Below are 17,316 nucleotides of genomic sequence, written 5' to 3'. Positions count from 1 at the left end.
GGTCGACCATGGGGCCTCCTCCAACCCCTACCACCCCCTCAGGAACCTTGGACCCATATCGCCACGGACATTATTGTGGACCTTCCTTCTTCTTCTGGCAATCAGGTTATTTGGGTGGTGGTTGACCGATTTTCAAAAATGGCTCACTTTATTCCACTGCCCAATCTACCGTCCACTCTTGAGTTAGCAGAACTGTTTGCTCTTCATGTGTTCCGCCTTCATGGTCTTCCACTCCACATTACATCAGACAGAGGTCCATAATTTACTGCCAAATACTGGGGTGCGTTGTGTAAAAAATTTGGGGTACAGTTGGACTTTACCACTGCTTTTCACCCACAAGGGAATGGACAGGCGGAACGCATCAACCATGGATTGAAGACGTTCCTCCGCCTGTTTGTGAATGATCATCAGGACAATCGGTCCTCACTGTTACCCTGGGCTGAATTTTCACACAATTCACACAAGCACTCGGCCACTGGGAATTCTCCCTTCCAGATTGTTTACGGGAAGCAGCCCCGACCTCCTCTTCCTTTGCCTGTTTCAGTTGCCTCTCCAGCAGCCCACCTTTCTGCATCACAACTTCATGAACTTTGGAAGTCTACTAATGCTCAGCTGTTCCGTGCGGCTGCCACCTCCAAGCGGATGTCGGATAAGCATCGTCGTCCTGCTCCATTATTTAACACGGGAGACCGTGTTTGGCTGAGTACCCGTCACATACTTCTCCGGGTTCCATCTATGAGACTGGCTTCTAAGTATATTGGACCTTTCTTTGTCAGCAAATGCTTGGGTCCAGTCACTTATCGCTTGCGGCTCCCGACCAGTCTCCGTATTCATAATTCCTTCCACATCTCCTTGCTTAAACCTGTGATCTGCTCTTTGTTCCATGCTGCTCCCTCTCGACCACCCACGGTTGCATCTGAGGATGATCCGATTTATCAGGTACGGGAGATTCTTGATGTCCATCGTAACCACAGACGATGGGAATATCTGATTGCTTGGGAAGGCTTTGGTCCGGAGAACTCGTGGGAACCATCCGTAAACATCTTGGATAAGACCTTACTCCAGAACTTTCATCTTTCACACCCCGGTAAGCCTGGTCCTTCTAGAAGAGGGCGTAAGAGGGGGGGTACTGTTGCGATCCTGGGCCGAGGGGTTCCTGGCCGGGATCTCCTACCAGGCCGGACAGGTCCCTCGACGGCGGCAGCGGATCGCGCGGGCCACGGCACGTCTCTCCCCACATCCGAAAAACAGCATCGGGGAGAGTGCGGCAGGACCCGCCCTCTTAAAGGGGCCGAGGCGGGAAAGTCGGGTCGGCCCCGGAGGTGATGTCAGACACCCGGGGAGATTTAAACCTCTCCCCAGGAAGGCTCTATGCCTTTGCAACAAGGTTCTTCTGGTGCTGTTGGAGTTCTGTCTTGTCTTCGCCTACCTTGACCCTGTCTGGATTGGATTTGCCTTGCCTGCCACCTGCTCTGACCTTGCCTGGAACTGGACTTTGCCTTGCCTGCCCTGACCTTGCCTGCCGCCTGCTTCGACCTTGCCTGGAACTGGACTTTGCATTGCCTGCCGCCTGCCTTGACCTTGCCTGGAACTGGACTTTGCCTTGCCTGCCGCCTGCCTCGACCTAGCCTGGAACTGGACTTTGCCTTGCCTGCCGCCTGCCCTGACCTTGCCCGGAACTGGACCTTGTCTTGCCTGGCGCCTGTATCAAGCTACTGCTCCACCTTCCGGAAGGGAATTCATCTGGACATCTCCTCGGTGAGTACCCTCCGGACCAAGGGTCCACAACTGATTGAGTTTGGGAACATTCACTATGACTAACCGTGGTCTGTTTGGCTCAGCCTTTTTGGCTCCCAGTCTGTGTGCCCTTTCTATTTTGAAAGTTCCCTTAAGATCTGGCAGTTCCAGTACTTCAGGGAGCCACTGTTCTAGCAGTGCTCCTAAGTTTCTTTCTTCCACAGCCTCAAGGAAGCCCAGGAGGCAAAGGTTTGCTCTACGCTCCCTATTTTCAAGGTCATCTACTTTATCTAAATGTTGGTTGATCAATTTCCAATGTGTTTCAGCTTTGGATTCTGCCCTTATAGCATCGTCTTCTAGGGTAGAGATCTGGCTCTCCGTGTGATCAAATCGGGGAGACAGTTCTGCGATGGCTGCCTGGACCTCCCCGATCTGTGCCTTCACCCCCGCTAGTTTTTCATCTAGGGCCGATTTAATAACTTGCTCCCCAGGCAGCGGGAGCGTGAGCCCTGCTGCCGGGGGATCGCCGACGTTTTCGCTGGCAGTGGCCATTTTGGATTCGGGCCACGCGTTTTATCTTTTTCTTTTTTGCTGGCTGCCATCGGGGGGAGGCGTTTTATTCATAAAACGAATGATAGACATAAGCACTTACTTTCTCTAACCTTTGGTGAGTTTTGAGCCTCAGTTGTGAGTATGATCCGCGCCAATGGAGCACAGGCACTCGGAGCCCAGGGATTTCCTTCCTCTCAGGCTCACCATATCACGTGACCTCCTCCTATATTGTTTTAAATGAGAAACTGATTGAGAACTGATTGATTAGCCTATATAATTTAGTGCATTGCACTCATATAGGGAGTATATCTGAATAGCCCATGTTATTTAGCTAAAAAATGTAAGTGCACCTAAATCTAAATAGACTTTGAACTGGGTGGTACTTCCTAATATAAACCAGGAAAAAGGCCTAGATGTATCAGTTTATATGAAACTGGGAATGAGTCTACAGTCAGGTAGGAGCAACCAAAATTGGGTGACTATTGGCAGATATTAAATGAGGGCTGATACTGAATAACGTCTTTACCAGGCCATTGTTGGAGTATGGGATTTCCCAAACCTGTTAAGGAATACCCCCAGCCAGTCAAGTTTTCAAGATATCAGCAATGACTATGCATGTGATAACTTTGCATGCAGTGATGGCAGAACATGCAAATCTAGCTCATGCATATTCATTGCTGATAATCTGAAAACACAACTTGCAGGGAATCCCCCAAAACAGATTTAGAAACCACTGATGTACTTTTTTGAGTACCCACTGGGGTAGATTTTATAAAGTTGCGCACACACGTACTTTTGTTTGCGCACCAGGCGCGAACAAGAGTACATGGTTTTTCAATAGATACGCGCGTCGGTGAGTGCAAGGCTGCCCAAAATTGGCAGCCTGCGCGCGCCGAGCCGTGCAGCCTGCCTCCGTTCCCTCCAGCCTCCCCCAACCTTCCCCTCCCTTCCCCTACCTAACCCACCCCCCCGGCACTATCTACACCCCCTGCCTACCTTTGCCGTGAAAGTTACGCCTGCTCGAGGCAGGCGTAACTTGCACGCCCCAGCTGCCGGCGTGCCATGTTCCGGTCCGGGGGCTGGTCCGGAGGCCGTGGCCACACCCCCAGAACGCCCCCGGGCTGGAACCACGCCCACGGCCCCGCCCCCGGATGACGTGCCGGCTGCGTCACTCCTCCTAACACGCCCCTGATGACGCGCCGGTCGCGACACGCCCCCCCCCCCCAGGAAAGCCCCGGGACTTATGTGCGTCCCGGGGCTTTGCGCGTGCTGGAAGCCTATGTGAGATAGGCTTGGCGCACGCAGGGGGGGTTTGGGGTAGGTTTTCAGGGGTTACGCTCGTAACGTACGTGCGTAACCCTCTGAAAATCTACCCCACTATGTTTTGGGGTCAGGAATGATTTATTTCGCTATATAACTGTATATGCACAGTGTTTTCCATCTTTCTCTGGATTGCACATAGAGAGAGCTGTTAGACAACATTGACATCATAGTAATATAATAGAAGAAGGTAGTTAAAGCCAAGGCTGGTGGGAGTACTAGGTAGACTGGGTAATCGCCTGGAGCTCCATGGTTCTGAAGGTGGCAGCATTGGCATCTCCTTTCTCCTGCCCGGGCAGGTCCACACGACTCCACTTCCTCTTCCAGGCTCATGTGAGCGGGAAGAAGAATATGCCACTACCCTAAGCTGCAGCATGGGACTATGCAGTTGTGAAGTATGACCCACTGTTCTGAAATGTTTATTCTTTCTCTGAGTATGGTTTTATTATTATGATGTTGTTTTATATTTCTTGGTTTTTATTTTTGATGTTTTCTGTGGAATGATTTGAATTTTTCCCATTCTTGCACTGCTTTACAGAGTCTGGCTTGTGGTTTCAAGTTGGGTTTGCCTGCATGCTTCTCTTTATATTTTATGTTCTCTTTAGTATGTGTTTGGTGAGGGTTTGTCTATGTTCTGCATGTGCCCAAGATGAGGTATTTTGCTAGCATGCAGTTTCTTGGCTTGTTCTAATTTCCTATTAGGAGATGTACTGGTGTTATAAGGTCTAGTGTAATATTTGCTGTGTTGCCTTTTCACATGTAGGGTTTTTACTGTTTGAACACTGGCAGTTAGTGCTGTATGGTATGGAAGGTAACTATATTGTAATTGTAATTCACTTTTTCAGAGAATTCATTGTGAATTTGTTATCCACATTGAATTAAAGACAGCACAATTTTTAAATCTCTACAGTACTGTAACCAAAAGCTGAATGTAAGTGGCTGTGTGCTGTGCTGTGCTGTATCTGGGTCTCTCACCCAGCTGTGAGTGCACCTAGAGAAGGAATCAGAGAAGGGTGTGGATGATTGATATACTCATAATATTTCCATAACATTGGGAAAAAATGTCAATATACCCATAAGGCTCATCCTTATCTGCACTACTTTTTAATATCTATCTTTTACCTCTTTGTCGACTTCTAGATGGTTTAAACTTAAATTTCAAACTATACGCAGACGATATCCAATTTATCCTACCTTTCACTGAAACATGGCCCAAAACACTTTCACTACTTCAAATTTATCTAGAAACAATAAAAACCTGGTTAGCTCACAATCGACTCAAACTGAACGCAGCGAAAACAGAACTAATTTACTTATCTACTATTCCCGATTCCACTCAACGCTCTCCAAAAACATTCACTTTTGATGGACAATCTATATCAATAACTAACCATGCTAGAAACCTTGGCATAACAGTAGATTCTAAGTTATCTCTATCAAAACCATATCAGAAACAGTCAAAAAATCATTTTTCAAGATACACATGTTAAAAAAACTAAAGCCACTTCTGCTGTCATCAGACTTCCGAACCATAGCACAAGCTTTAATATTATCAAATCTGGATTATTGTAATGCACTATACATTGGACTCCCACTATCATCTTTACGCCCACTTCAGCTTATCCAGAATGCTACTGCTAGACTGATTTTCAACCTTCCTAAAAGAGAACATATCTCCCCAGTACTCCAACATTTACACTGGCTTCCTATTACTCACCGCATAAAATACAAAATCTTAACCACTATCCACAACCTACTTTATAACCCCAATTCTATATGGCTCTGCTCTATGCTACACATATATAAACCAACAAGACAGCTCCGTTCCACAGACAAATGTTTACTGGAAATTCCGTCAGTCAGATCTACTAGCTTAGCCCTAACAAGAAACAGAGCTTTCTCAGTTTTTGGTCCTTCCTTGTGGAACTCTATACCAGACAGTATCCGAATGACATCTAATCGAAATGAATTCAAAAAGATGGTTAAAACCTTTCTATTTAATGAAGCATTCAATCTCAGTACCACCATTTAAATGTTTACTCTGAATTACCCATATCTGCTTGATACTTGTAAAGAAAGAACTATTTTTGTTTTATTGTGTCTTATGTTCAAATTGTTTTTATTGTGTATGTAAATTGTAAACCGCCTAGACGGACACGTAAGTGACCCCATGTGCGGTATATAAAAAACTTTTAAATAAATAAATAAATAAATAATACACATGTATACATAATTAATGTAATGCATGCACCTATGCAAATTATGCTCTGTCATTCTTATGGTGTTTCAGATAGATTCATGAGTGACTCACTCATCGATAGCCCTTTCGTTATGTTGATTCGTTGGTATGTTGTCCATTGCCACTGTCCTAGGATGCTAGAATAGAAAGATGGCAGAGAGATGAGAGATGACAGAGAGATGAGAGAAGAGAAGGCTGGTTCAGGGGCAGTGGTGGCAGATTTATGGAACGTTAAGCAAATGAGGGTCAAGTCAGGTGTCTCTCCTCTTCCCAATCCTTGAGTCCAGTCCTGGTCTATGGAAATGTTGGCAACCCTGGGGTGGGGGAGGAGGGAAGAACTTATAGGCCCTTGCCCTGGATCTTTTAAGTACTTAGCAATGCCCCTAGTGATAGGTGAGTCAAGCTTGCAGAGGAGGGAGGTTGCTAAAGAGGGGTAAGGAGGAACCTGCTGGGGAGTGGAAGGATGGGAATAGGAACTGGAAGGAAAACAGAGAAGAATAGGAGAGTGGGAAATAGAGAGCAGAGCAAACTAAGGGGGATGTAGAGGGTGGATCTGGAAGAGGGGTATTAAATTCCCTCCCTCCAAATATAAAATTCAAAGTATGTCCAGGCAGGAGGGGGAGAATTATGAGTACAGAGAGAGTAAGGAGGAGAGTGGTAAAAGAGGAAAAGATGGGAAGAAGAGGAGATTAGGAGAAAGAGCAAAAAGGGGGTTGCAAGAGATTGGTGGTGACAAGTGAGGGTTGGGGAAGAGACTGTGGTATGGATTGGCTGTTGAGCGGGGGGATGGAGCAGGAGGGAAAAGACTGGTGATGAGCTGGGACTGGGGAAAATAATGACAGGTGGGACTGAGTACTTCTCAAGCTTTTGTTTTGTCCACATGACTCTTCCTCATGTCCACGTTACCTACTCCTTTCTGGACATTTACATACAGGCTGATCAGTCACTCTCACAACCCATTCTATTTTGTTTTTAATGTTTTTGCTTGGGCACTGTCATTTGTGTTTAGTTCAGCACCCCCAATCTTTTTCAAATGTTGGTTCCTCTGGGTGTAAGTGTGGGAGTATGTATGCATGTGTAAATGAGAGAGAGAGGAGGAAGTCTGCGCACAGCTAACACTCCCAATCTTCACTTCCCCCTGCTAACCCATGATAATCTCAGGGCACCTGGAAATCAAAAAGTTCCCAACTATGGAGAGCATGTGATTTTTTTTTCCTTATTAGTTTTAATTATTGTATGTTATTTGATTATAGCTGCTGTTTTGAAATATTTTATTGGTGTTTGGAAGATTTAAAAAATGTATATGACTTTTTAATTCTTAGATGTACTAGTCATCAGTTATTTTAAAAAATTGATTATTTTTATTAATATGTTTTATGTTTTATATTGATTTTATTGTTTGATGTTTTATCAGAAATGGCAATGTTTCTGTTTTTCTATTGTTGCACTCCATACAGAGTCTGGCTTGTTGCGGTTTCCAGTTCAATTTTTGTCTGCATGTTTCTACTTATGGTCTCCTTATTCTGTATTTGGTGAGGGTCTGCATCTGTGGCTGAGGTAAAGTATTCTGCAAGCAGAGATCTATAGCAGCCTGGCTGTATTCTGCTTTCCTAATAGGAGACGTATTGGTGTTTTAGGGCTTAGCATAATATTTGCTGTATTTCCTTTTCCTAGGTAGGCTTGTTATGGATTGAGTGCTAGCAGTTAGTGCTGTTTTGGCATAGGAAGTTTACTATATTATAATTGCATTTCTATTTACTTATGGTTCATGGCTTTCTGGCTTAATATTGACTGGATTCCAAGTGTGGTTAGCAACACAATAGTGCAGATAAATATAAAATACATGTTATTTTAAATGATATTTTTACCTCAGAAGACTCTACATTGAATGTCCTTTTTCATATAATATCTGTTATCATAAATACATTATTTTTTGTTGTTTGTGGGAGGGTGTGGTCAGAGGAAGGGTTACAAGATTGCAAGATTTTCTTAGGGCACCTAATATACTTGCACAGTTCCTGGTTAAAGCTGACCTGGGATTAACTAGTACTGTATTGCTTATGTGTGGATGTAATTTTGTAGTCAATTCCCGAGTTAGGTGTCATCAGAAACTATTCTGCATTCAATGCTGGAATCAGTTCACAGTGTGAAAGGAGCAGGAAGTGAAACCAGATTAACTACTCCAGAAATGAATACTGAATTAACTATTTCAGGTGTAAAATGCTAAAATAGTTTGTGTGAAAGCAGTACAACAGGTCTTACATTCTCTTCTGAAGAGACCTGTGTGGTCTTGAAAGCTCAGGTATGATAGCATCTTTAGAGAATTCTGGTATTAGTGCAATTAAAAAGTATCATAAACTACAAAAATTCAAGTTTTCTTCATGAACAATATGTTCAGTAAAACTGTGCATTACAGCTCTTATTTTCAAAATGATTTTGGCCACTGACACTGGATGTAAAATGAGCTTTCGAAAATTTGGTCCTAGGTTGTGATTTCTTCTTGTGTTTTGTTCACAGGTGCATTTTCACTGTCGGTACGAGATTGCGACTCATCCCATGGCGACATTGTCAAGCACTATAAAATAAGAAGTTTAGATATAGGAGGATATTACATTTCACCTAGCCTCACCTTTGCCTCAATACAGGAGCTGATACAGCATTACTCTGGTAAGTTATTCACAACATTAGACGTGCAATCTATACAAAGGGATTATTCCAAGTGAGACCTCATTTGGAATACTGTGAATAATTCTGGAGATCGCACTTTCAAAATGATATAAACAGGATGGAGTCAGTCTGGAGGGTGGCTACTAAAATTTTCAGTGGTCTTCTCCTATGGGGATAGATTTAAAGATCTAAACATGCATACCCTAAAGGAAAAGAGATAGGGGAGATATGATAGAGACATTCAAATATCAATATTTTCCAGGCACAGGAGGTGAACCTTTTTCAATGGAAAGAAGGCTCTAGAACAAGGGATCATGAGATGATGTGAAAGGGAGTAGACTCAGGAGTAATTGGGAAATATTTCTTTACAGATAGGGTGGTAAATGTGTGGAACAGCCTCCCAGTGGAAGTGGTGGAAACAAAAACAGTATCTGAATTCAAGGAAGCATGGGATCTCTAAGGAAGTGATGCTAAAATGGACAGATGGGCAAAATGGATAGGCCATACAGTCTTTTTCTGCCCTTATGTTTCTCTGTTTCTAATCACCGCTCACTGTTTACATTTGTGAAAAAGTAAAAGATATAAAATGTTTCAAACTTCATTATGCTTAATTAATTCCAAACTTTAAGGTCTACATTTGGGATTTTACAACTTTAAAAAATATTTTCTCACTGAAGATAGACTTTTCTCTTTTATAGTTTTAGGGGAAGCAAGCTTCCATTTGCTTTCATATACCATTCAGATTACCATGCAGTGAAATATGCAACAACACAGTGGGGTAGATTTTTAAAATTTGTGCGATTGCGTACTTTTGTTCGCGCACCAGGTGCGAACAAAAGTACGCTGGATTTTATAAGATACGCGCGTAGCCGCGCGTATCTTATAAAATCCGGGGTCGGCGCGCGCAAGGGCGTGCACATTTGTGCAACCTGCGCACGCCGAGCCCAGTGCGCACTGCCTGTTCCATCCGAGGCCGCTCCGAAATTGGAGGCCGCTCCGAAATCGGAGCGGCCTCAGAGGGAACTTTCCTTCGCCCTCCCCCGCACCTTCCCTTCCCTTCCCCTACCTAACCCACCCCCCCGGCCCTATCTAAACCCCCCCTAACTTTGCGCGCGCCGGCCGGTAGCCCCGCTCCATGTTCCGGTCCCGGGGGCTGGTCCGGAGGCCGCGGCCACGCCCCGGAACACCCCCAGGCCGAAACCACGCCCACGTCGCCACCCCCAAAATGCCGCGTCACTCCGGGCACGCCCCCGACATGCCCCCAACACGCCCCTTTTACAAAGCCCCAGGATCTGCGCGCGCCGGCGGCCTATGCAAAATAGGCGCGCCGGCGCGAGCAGGGCATTTAAAATCCGCCCCTATGTGCTCAATTTGTGGGGCAGTTGGTTCATGAGTCTGCAGGATTAGGTTACTTAATTGTCATATCTTATTTTACAAATCCAATGAAAGGGATGTCCACAACTAATATTTAGAAGAGGAAGAATAAGTTATGGTATTTACTTACTTATTACAAATGATAGCTAAGAGAATGATTCAAAAGAAAAAGGATCCTTACCTTTGCCTTATTGACTATGCAAAGACTTTTGATATGGCAAACTGATAGAAATAATGAAGATCATTTACATATGCATGTCAGTCATTGTGTCTAAAGCAGTGGTCTTCATTCCCAGCAGGTTGTCGTTTCAGGATATCCCTAATGAATATGCATGAGATAGATTTGCATAGAATGAGGATATATTTCAAAACTCTTCATGGTAGAGCATTTATGCATGTAAGTGGACATGCAGGGATTTACCCTAGCATTTTATAATCTGTGTAAAGGGAACTGCATAGTTTTATAAAATACCAGTAGCTCTTCTTTGAATACATGCACATATCTCTCAGTATGCATGAAATTTTCCAATGTGAAGAGATCATGTATTTTCTCTACCTATTTTATAAACATATGCACATACATTTTAGCTGTGGAAAGAAATATATGTATGCGGCTCTCATGCTAAACTTTCAAAAGGGAAACTGAGAAAATTAGAAAATTAGAAAAAACTAAAAGGAGCAGCTACAAAGATAAAAAAAAGTATGCAAGAGGTGTGGACATTGTTAATAAATACCATCCTAGAAGTACAGTCCAGATGTATTCCCCACATTAAGAAAAGTTGAAGGTAGGCAAAATGATTACTGGCATGGTTAAAAGGTGAGGTGAAAGAAGCTATTTTAGCCAAAAGATCTTCATTTATAAATTGGAAGAAGGATCCAACAGAAGAAAATAGGATAATGCATAAGCATTGCCAAGTTAAATGTAAAACACTGTTAAGACAGGCTAAGAGAGAATTTGAAAAGAAGTTGGCCATAGAGGCAAATACTCACAGTAAATACGTTTTTAAATATATCAGAAGCAGAAAGCCTGTGAGGGAGTCAGTTGGACCGTTAGATGATCGAAGGGTTAAAGGGGCACTTAGAGAAGATAAGGCCATCATGGAAAGATTAAACAATTTTCTTTGCTTCGGTGTTTACTGAAGAGGATGTTGGAGAGATACCCGTACCGGAGAAGGTTTTCATGGGTTCAGATGGACTGAACCAAGTCTCGGTGAACCTAGAAGATGTAGTAGGCCTGATTGACAAACTGAAGAGTAGTAAATCACCTGGACCAGATGGAATACACCCCAGGATTCTGAAGGAACTCAAAAATGAAATTTCAGACCTATTAGTAAAAATGTATATCCTATCATTAAAATCATCCATTGTACCTGAAGACTGGAGGGTGGCTAATGTAACCCCAATATTTAAAAAGGTCTCCAGGGGCAATCCGGGAAACTATAGACCAGTTACCCTGACATCAGTGCGAGGAAAAATAGTGGAAAGTGTTCTAAATATCAAAATCACAGAACATATAGAAAGACATAGTTTAATGGAAGTCAGCATGGCTTTACCCAAGGCAAGTCTTGCCTCACAAATCTGCTTCACTTTTTTGAAGGAGTTAATAAGCATGTAGATAAAGGTGAACCGGTAGATGTAGTGTTTTTTGATTTTCAGAAGGCATTTGACAAAGTTCCTCATGAGAGGCTTCTAGGAAAAGTAAAAAGTCATGGGATAGGTGGTGTTGTCCTTTCATGGATTACAAACTGGCTAAAAGACAGAAAACAGAGAGTAGGATTAAATGGACAATTTTCTCAGTGGAAGTGAGTGGGCAGTGGAGTGTCTCAGGGATCTGTATTGGGACCCGAACTTTTCAATATATTTATAAATGATCTGGAAAGAAATACGACAAGTGAGGTAATGAAATTTGCAGATGATACAAAATTGTTCAGAGTAGTTAAATCATAAGCAGATTGTGATAAACTGCAGGAAGACCTTGTGAGACTGGAAAATTGGGCATCCAAATGGCAGATGAAATTTAATGTACATAAGTGCAAGGTGATGCATATAGGGAAAAATAACCCATGGAATAGTTACACAATGTTAGGTCCCATATTAGGAGCTATCACCCAAGAAAGAGATCTATTTATTTATTTATTTATTTATTTATAACTTTTCTATACCGAAGTTCAAATAACAGAGTTAATTATCACTCCGGTTTACATTGCAACCATAAAAAACAGTGACAAAGTTGTCTTACATAGAACAGGGGGAGAGAAAAACTTGGATACAGCTTAAGCATGGGGAGTAACGTGTCAAAACTGGAAAGAACTGATAAGAGTTGGCTTTTTGGGGTAACAAGGTATCTAGGGGTATTTGGCGTCATAATGGATAACACAGTGAAATTGTCAGTTCAGTGTGCTCCAGCAGTCAAAAAAGCAAACAGAATGTTGGGAATTATTAGAAAGGGAATGGTGAATAAAACAGAAAATGTCATAATGCTTCTGTATCGCTTCATGGTGAGACCGCACCTTGAATACTGTGTACAATTCTGGTCGCCGCATCTCAAAAAAGATATAATTGCGATGGAGAAGGTACAGAGAAGGGCGGCCAAAATGATAAAGGGTATGGAACAGCTCCCCTATGAGGAAAGACTAAAGAGGTTAGAACTATACAGCTTAGAGAAGAGACAGCTGAGGGGGGATATGATAGAGGTGTTTAAAATAATGAGAGGCCTAGAACGGGTAGATGTGAATCGGTTATTTATTCTTTTGGATAATAGAAGGACTAGGGGGCACTCCATGAATTTAGCATATGGCACAGGTGCACGCATGTTATAAAATTGGGGTTCGGCACGTGCAAGAGGTGCACACTAGTGCATCTTGTGCGTGCCGACTGCCCGTGGCCTTCAACCGTTCCCTCCCAGGCCGCTCCAATTTAGGAGCGGCCTGGGAGGGAACTTCCCTTCCTTCTACTCTATCCTTCCCACCCCCTAGCCTTATTCTAACCACCGCATTTCTTTAACTTACCTCTTGCTCCTGCGCAAGTTGCGCACACTGGCAGCCTGCCGGAAGTTAGACATGTCCCGAAGCTTTATGCGCGTCACTGGGCCTTTATAAAATAGGCCTGGTGCGCATAGAGCTTTGAAAATCTGCCCCTAAGCATGCCGGGGTCCCCTACCTTGGAACCTTACTTCTGCTATGGATGGTGTATAAGTCCTAAACAAAAAAAACTAGGCTAGTTAGCAGGGTTTTAAGAGTTGGTGCTAATAGGGTAAGAGGGAGGCTAATGAACTAGTGGGATTAGGAAGTCCTATACTTTACCTTGGGCGAACTGGGAATAAACTGGGAAAACTGGTAATAGCATTGGCGCACGCCTACTAAAATTCCCCCACTTACACAGTAGTGGCAGCAATTGTGCACACATGTGTGCATACATATAAAATTGTACACACATGTTCGCGCATACAGGTTATTTTATACCATTCATGCAAATATGCGCAAATGTTATAAAATGGCCGCGTCCTTTGGAGTAGGCCGGCATACGTGCATACAGGTGCGCCTGCACGGCTGTTTAAAAATTATCCTCATTAAGGTGAATTTTAAAAGCCCTATGCGCACCAAAGCTGGGAGATATGCACGGAGGTTGGGCCGGCATGCCACGATTATTTTAAAAATTGCCCACATACACATGTATCTGTTGGTACGAGCAAAAAATAATTTTCATGAAAAAGGGCTGGGAGAGGGTATGGTCTGGGCAGGACATGCACATTCCAGGATTTATGAATGAAACTAGCGCATAAATACTTATGAGCACAAGCGCGCACTGGGGTCTCCAACCGCATAACCTTACTTCTGTTATGGATAATGTGTAAATCCTAAAATTAAAAAAACTAGGCTTGTCAGCAGGGTTTTAAGGGTCAGGGCTAACAGGGTAAAAGGGAGGCTAATTAACTATGCAAGTAAGGAAGTCCTATCCTTTACCTGGGCAAACTGGGAAAGAACTGGAGAACTGGTAATTGTGTCAGCGTGCATGTCTACTAAAATCCCCCTACTTACGTGGCAGGGGTGGAATTTATGCGCACATGCACATGTCCATATAAAATTGTGTGCACATGTACGTGCATACAGCCTATTTTATACCAAGTGAGCATATACGTGTTTATGTTTTAAAATTGGCTGCATCCTTTGGCACAAGCTGGCATATGTGCGTATATGTGCGCCTGCATGGCTGTTTAAAGGTTGTCCTTATTCTGCTTAAAAATTCCAAATTACGCATGTACTTCTGGACCCAACCCCAGAATATCCCTAAACCACCCCTTTTTCTTGTTAGCATTTATGCGTGACATCACAAGTATGCAACATAGCATACAGTATATACATGCACACGTTACTTACACACATATATGCCAATTTTAAGTGCATAACCCTCATGTCATTCTTTGAAAATCAGGTGCAATATATAGAACTGGTATACCTGAACATGAAATCAAGTTAATCATTAATTTATACTGGAATCAAGCAGAAAGAACAAAGAACATAGAAAGAAAAAGAGGTGTAAGATAAGGATGCCTGGTTTCCTTACTTCTACTTGTTATACAGTGAGGGGCAGATTTTAAAAGGTATGAGCGCGCAGCTGTGCACATGTTATAAAATCAGGGGTCGGCACATGCAAGGGGATGCACACTAGTGCACCTGGCATGCCGAGCCCTCGGGGAGACCAGCTGGCTTTCTCCGTTCCCTCCGAGGCCGCTCCGAAATTGGAGTGGCCTCGGAGGGAACTTTCCTTCCCTCCCCCCCCCCCCCCACCTTCCCCTCCCGTCCCCTACCTGTCCCACCCCCAAGCCAAAAAAAAACAACCCGTACCTTTATCTCAGAAGTTATGCCTGCCAGAGATGCGCAATCCACTGGCACAGCGGCCGTTCGGAGGCCTCTGGCCATGCCTTGCCCCTTCCCCGGACTTCCCCGCTCCGCCTCTTTTTGCAAGCCCTGGGTCTTACACGCATCCCGGGGCTTTACGTGCGTCGCCTGGCCTTTTAAAAATAGGCCCAGCACGCGTAACCCACCTAAGTGCGTAAATCCACTTGGATTTACAAACGTAAGCCTTTTAAAATCTGCTCCTGAATTTTTAATCTCAGAAAGCTTTGGAGAAATGGGAAGGCATAAACATCAATAGCATAAACTTGACAAGCATTCAGGGTGCCATTTTATAACATTGTGCATAAATTAGCCGGAAAATACATGTATACGTTACACCAATTTTCAAAGCGGACTTACACATGTAAGTCTGCTTTGAAAATTATTCCACCAAACCTCTTGCATAAATTACACCTGCTAAAATGTCCATACAAATTTTCAGTGAAAATTTATGCATATACGTTTGGAAATCCAAAATTTTGCGTGTAAGCACAGTTCTCCCAAACTCCCTCCCAAAGATCATTTCCACGCAGTACAGATAAGCATAAGCACAAGCACGACATAACCGCATACATTTACCTCCACTGTTGCCATAATTTTCTGGAAGCACAAATATTCCCCCAAAATAAAAAATAAGTGTATGTGGTGGAAAAATACAAGTTTTGTGTTATTATTTTAGGTAAAAATATTAAATAAATATGGGAAACTATTGAAAATTTGTTCAAAATGAAGGTGTTGCATATAGGGAAAAATAACCCTTGCTGAAGTTACACGATTGTTGCAACCGTCGCAGCCCGATGGCTTCACTCCGCCTACCTTTCTTTTTCTGTGACTCCTTCTGCTCCCTGTGGACGTCTGGCTGCCGCGGCGTCTGCCCGCCGTCCTCTCTGGGGTCCCCGGACCGGCTTGGGCACTGCTTCCCGCCATACTCCTCAGGTACCTTAGGGCGCGTGCCGCGCGGCCCTCATTCATATTTCCTCTATGGCGCGAACCTCGGGGGCGCCCCTGTGATGACGTCACGCTGCCCGGATATTTACGCCTGTTGTTTATTGCTAGCCTTTGAGTTAGCAAAGGATTTCCTATGGATGAGATTCGCTCTCCGTACCCAGCTACTCTGCCTCCAACTTCTATTTGGACTCTTTGCTGTTAACGAGGTATCTGCTCCTCAGGGGCCTCACTGCTTCTTTCAGGTCGCTATCAGGAACTGGTACTCGCTCCTCGAGGGCCCATGTTCCCTGACTCGCTGCCTGTGTCCATGCCCTCATATACTTGGAAGAATTCACTACAGACACCATCTGTGAGCACTACTACCATCTACTCCTCAGAGCTGTTTCCCTGAAACCAGGTACTCGCTCCTCGAGGGCCTGCCTCCATTCCAGCACCAGTGCCATCTTCCATGGAGAACTGCTGCATGAGTTCTTGCCAACGAGTCTCTGTGCCCAGGGATCTGATACTCGCTCCTCGAGGGCCAGCTCTCCCTATGTTGGGGCTTCTCTATACTGGGGACTCTGTGAATATCTCAGTGTACTCATTTTTATTTATTTATTTATTTATTTATTTAAGGTTTTTTTATACCGGCATTCAAGAACTCGTTCTCATCATGTCGGTTTACAGAAAAACAGGGGTGCAAAAATAGAACCAAAAAACATAAATAAACGTGATGAAGAAATGCAGTTACAAATAACAAGGGTAAATGAACTGGGATTGTAAGAAAATAAAGTGAGATAGAGGAGATTAATTATATACAAGTGTACATTATAAATAATAAATACATTTTCTCAGTTCTTCTTCCTACAGCACTGCTACCGGAGAAGCCGCTGTTCCAGCGCCCTGAGGAATATTAGCCCAGCCGGGCTCCATCTTCTACTCACTACCGCCACCTCTGGTGGCTTCATAAACTGTCTAATAAAAGATATAATCTGTGTTTGTGTGTCCAGAGCTGAGCCTGACCTGTGGCCCCTCACGGGACTTCCCCCCGTGGGCGTGGTCAGCTGCCACAGTGTCCAAGGGTCCATCCAAACCCTACAAAACATAACAGATTGATGGATCCGGCACAGCTCAATGCCCTGCAGGCTGTACTGGGCCTGGCCCTGCGCATTGCTGAACAGGACGCATTGGAGAAACTCACTTCTGCGTACCATCAGCTACACGCACAGAAGAATCAAGCCTCTACTTCCAGTAATGAAGGTCAGTTACCTGAAGTAACTTTAAAGACAACTGTACCTCTGGCTGCTCCAGGTTGTTTCTCTGGTTCTACCCTGGCGGACCTGAAGCAAGGCAACCGACTACTAGCTGATTTTGCAATAGAGTTTAAGACTCTTGCTGCGGAATTATGCTGGGATTCCAAATGCCTGAAAACCCTCTTTTTCAGAGGTCTGGATACTCACTTGAAAGACGAGCTGGCCGCTCATGAGACACCTGACTCGCTGGATGAACTAGTGGCTTTGGCTACTAGAATTGACCACCGGCTCTGTGATAAGGTGAAAGAGCACAAGCCTACCACTAGACCGGTTCAGAAGGAGGTACGTGCTA

At 44.0% G+C, this 17,316-nt stretch overlaps 1 protein-coding gene across 2 annotated transcripts in view; it reads left to right on the top strand.

The window, feature by feature from the left end:
- The window catches only part of BLK (BLK proto-oncogene, Src family tyrosine kinase), a 210,407-nt gene that overhangs the window by 101,161 nt on the left and 91,930 nt on the right, over positions 1-17,316 (top strand). For both annotated transcript variants that reach the window (XM_029596142.1, XM_029596141.1), the window contains exon 7: positions 8,366-8,515. In XM_029596142.1, the coding sequence (XP_029452002.1) occupies positions 8,366-8,515 (150 nt within the window). The remainder of the gene's footprint in view (positions 1-8,365; positions 8,516-17,316) is intronic.

This window comes from Rhinatrema bivittatum, chromosome 3 (assembly GCF_901001135.1).
Source record: "Rhinatrema bivittatum chromosome 3, aRhiBiv1.1, whole genome shotgun sequence".
Lineage (NCBI taxonomy): Eukaryota > Metazoa > Chordata > Amphibia > Gymnophiona > Rhinatrematidae > Rhinatrema > Rhinatrema bivittatum.
This window is presented reverse-complemented; position numbering and strand designations above follow the sequence as displayed.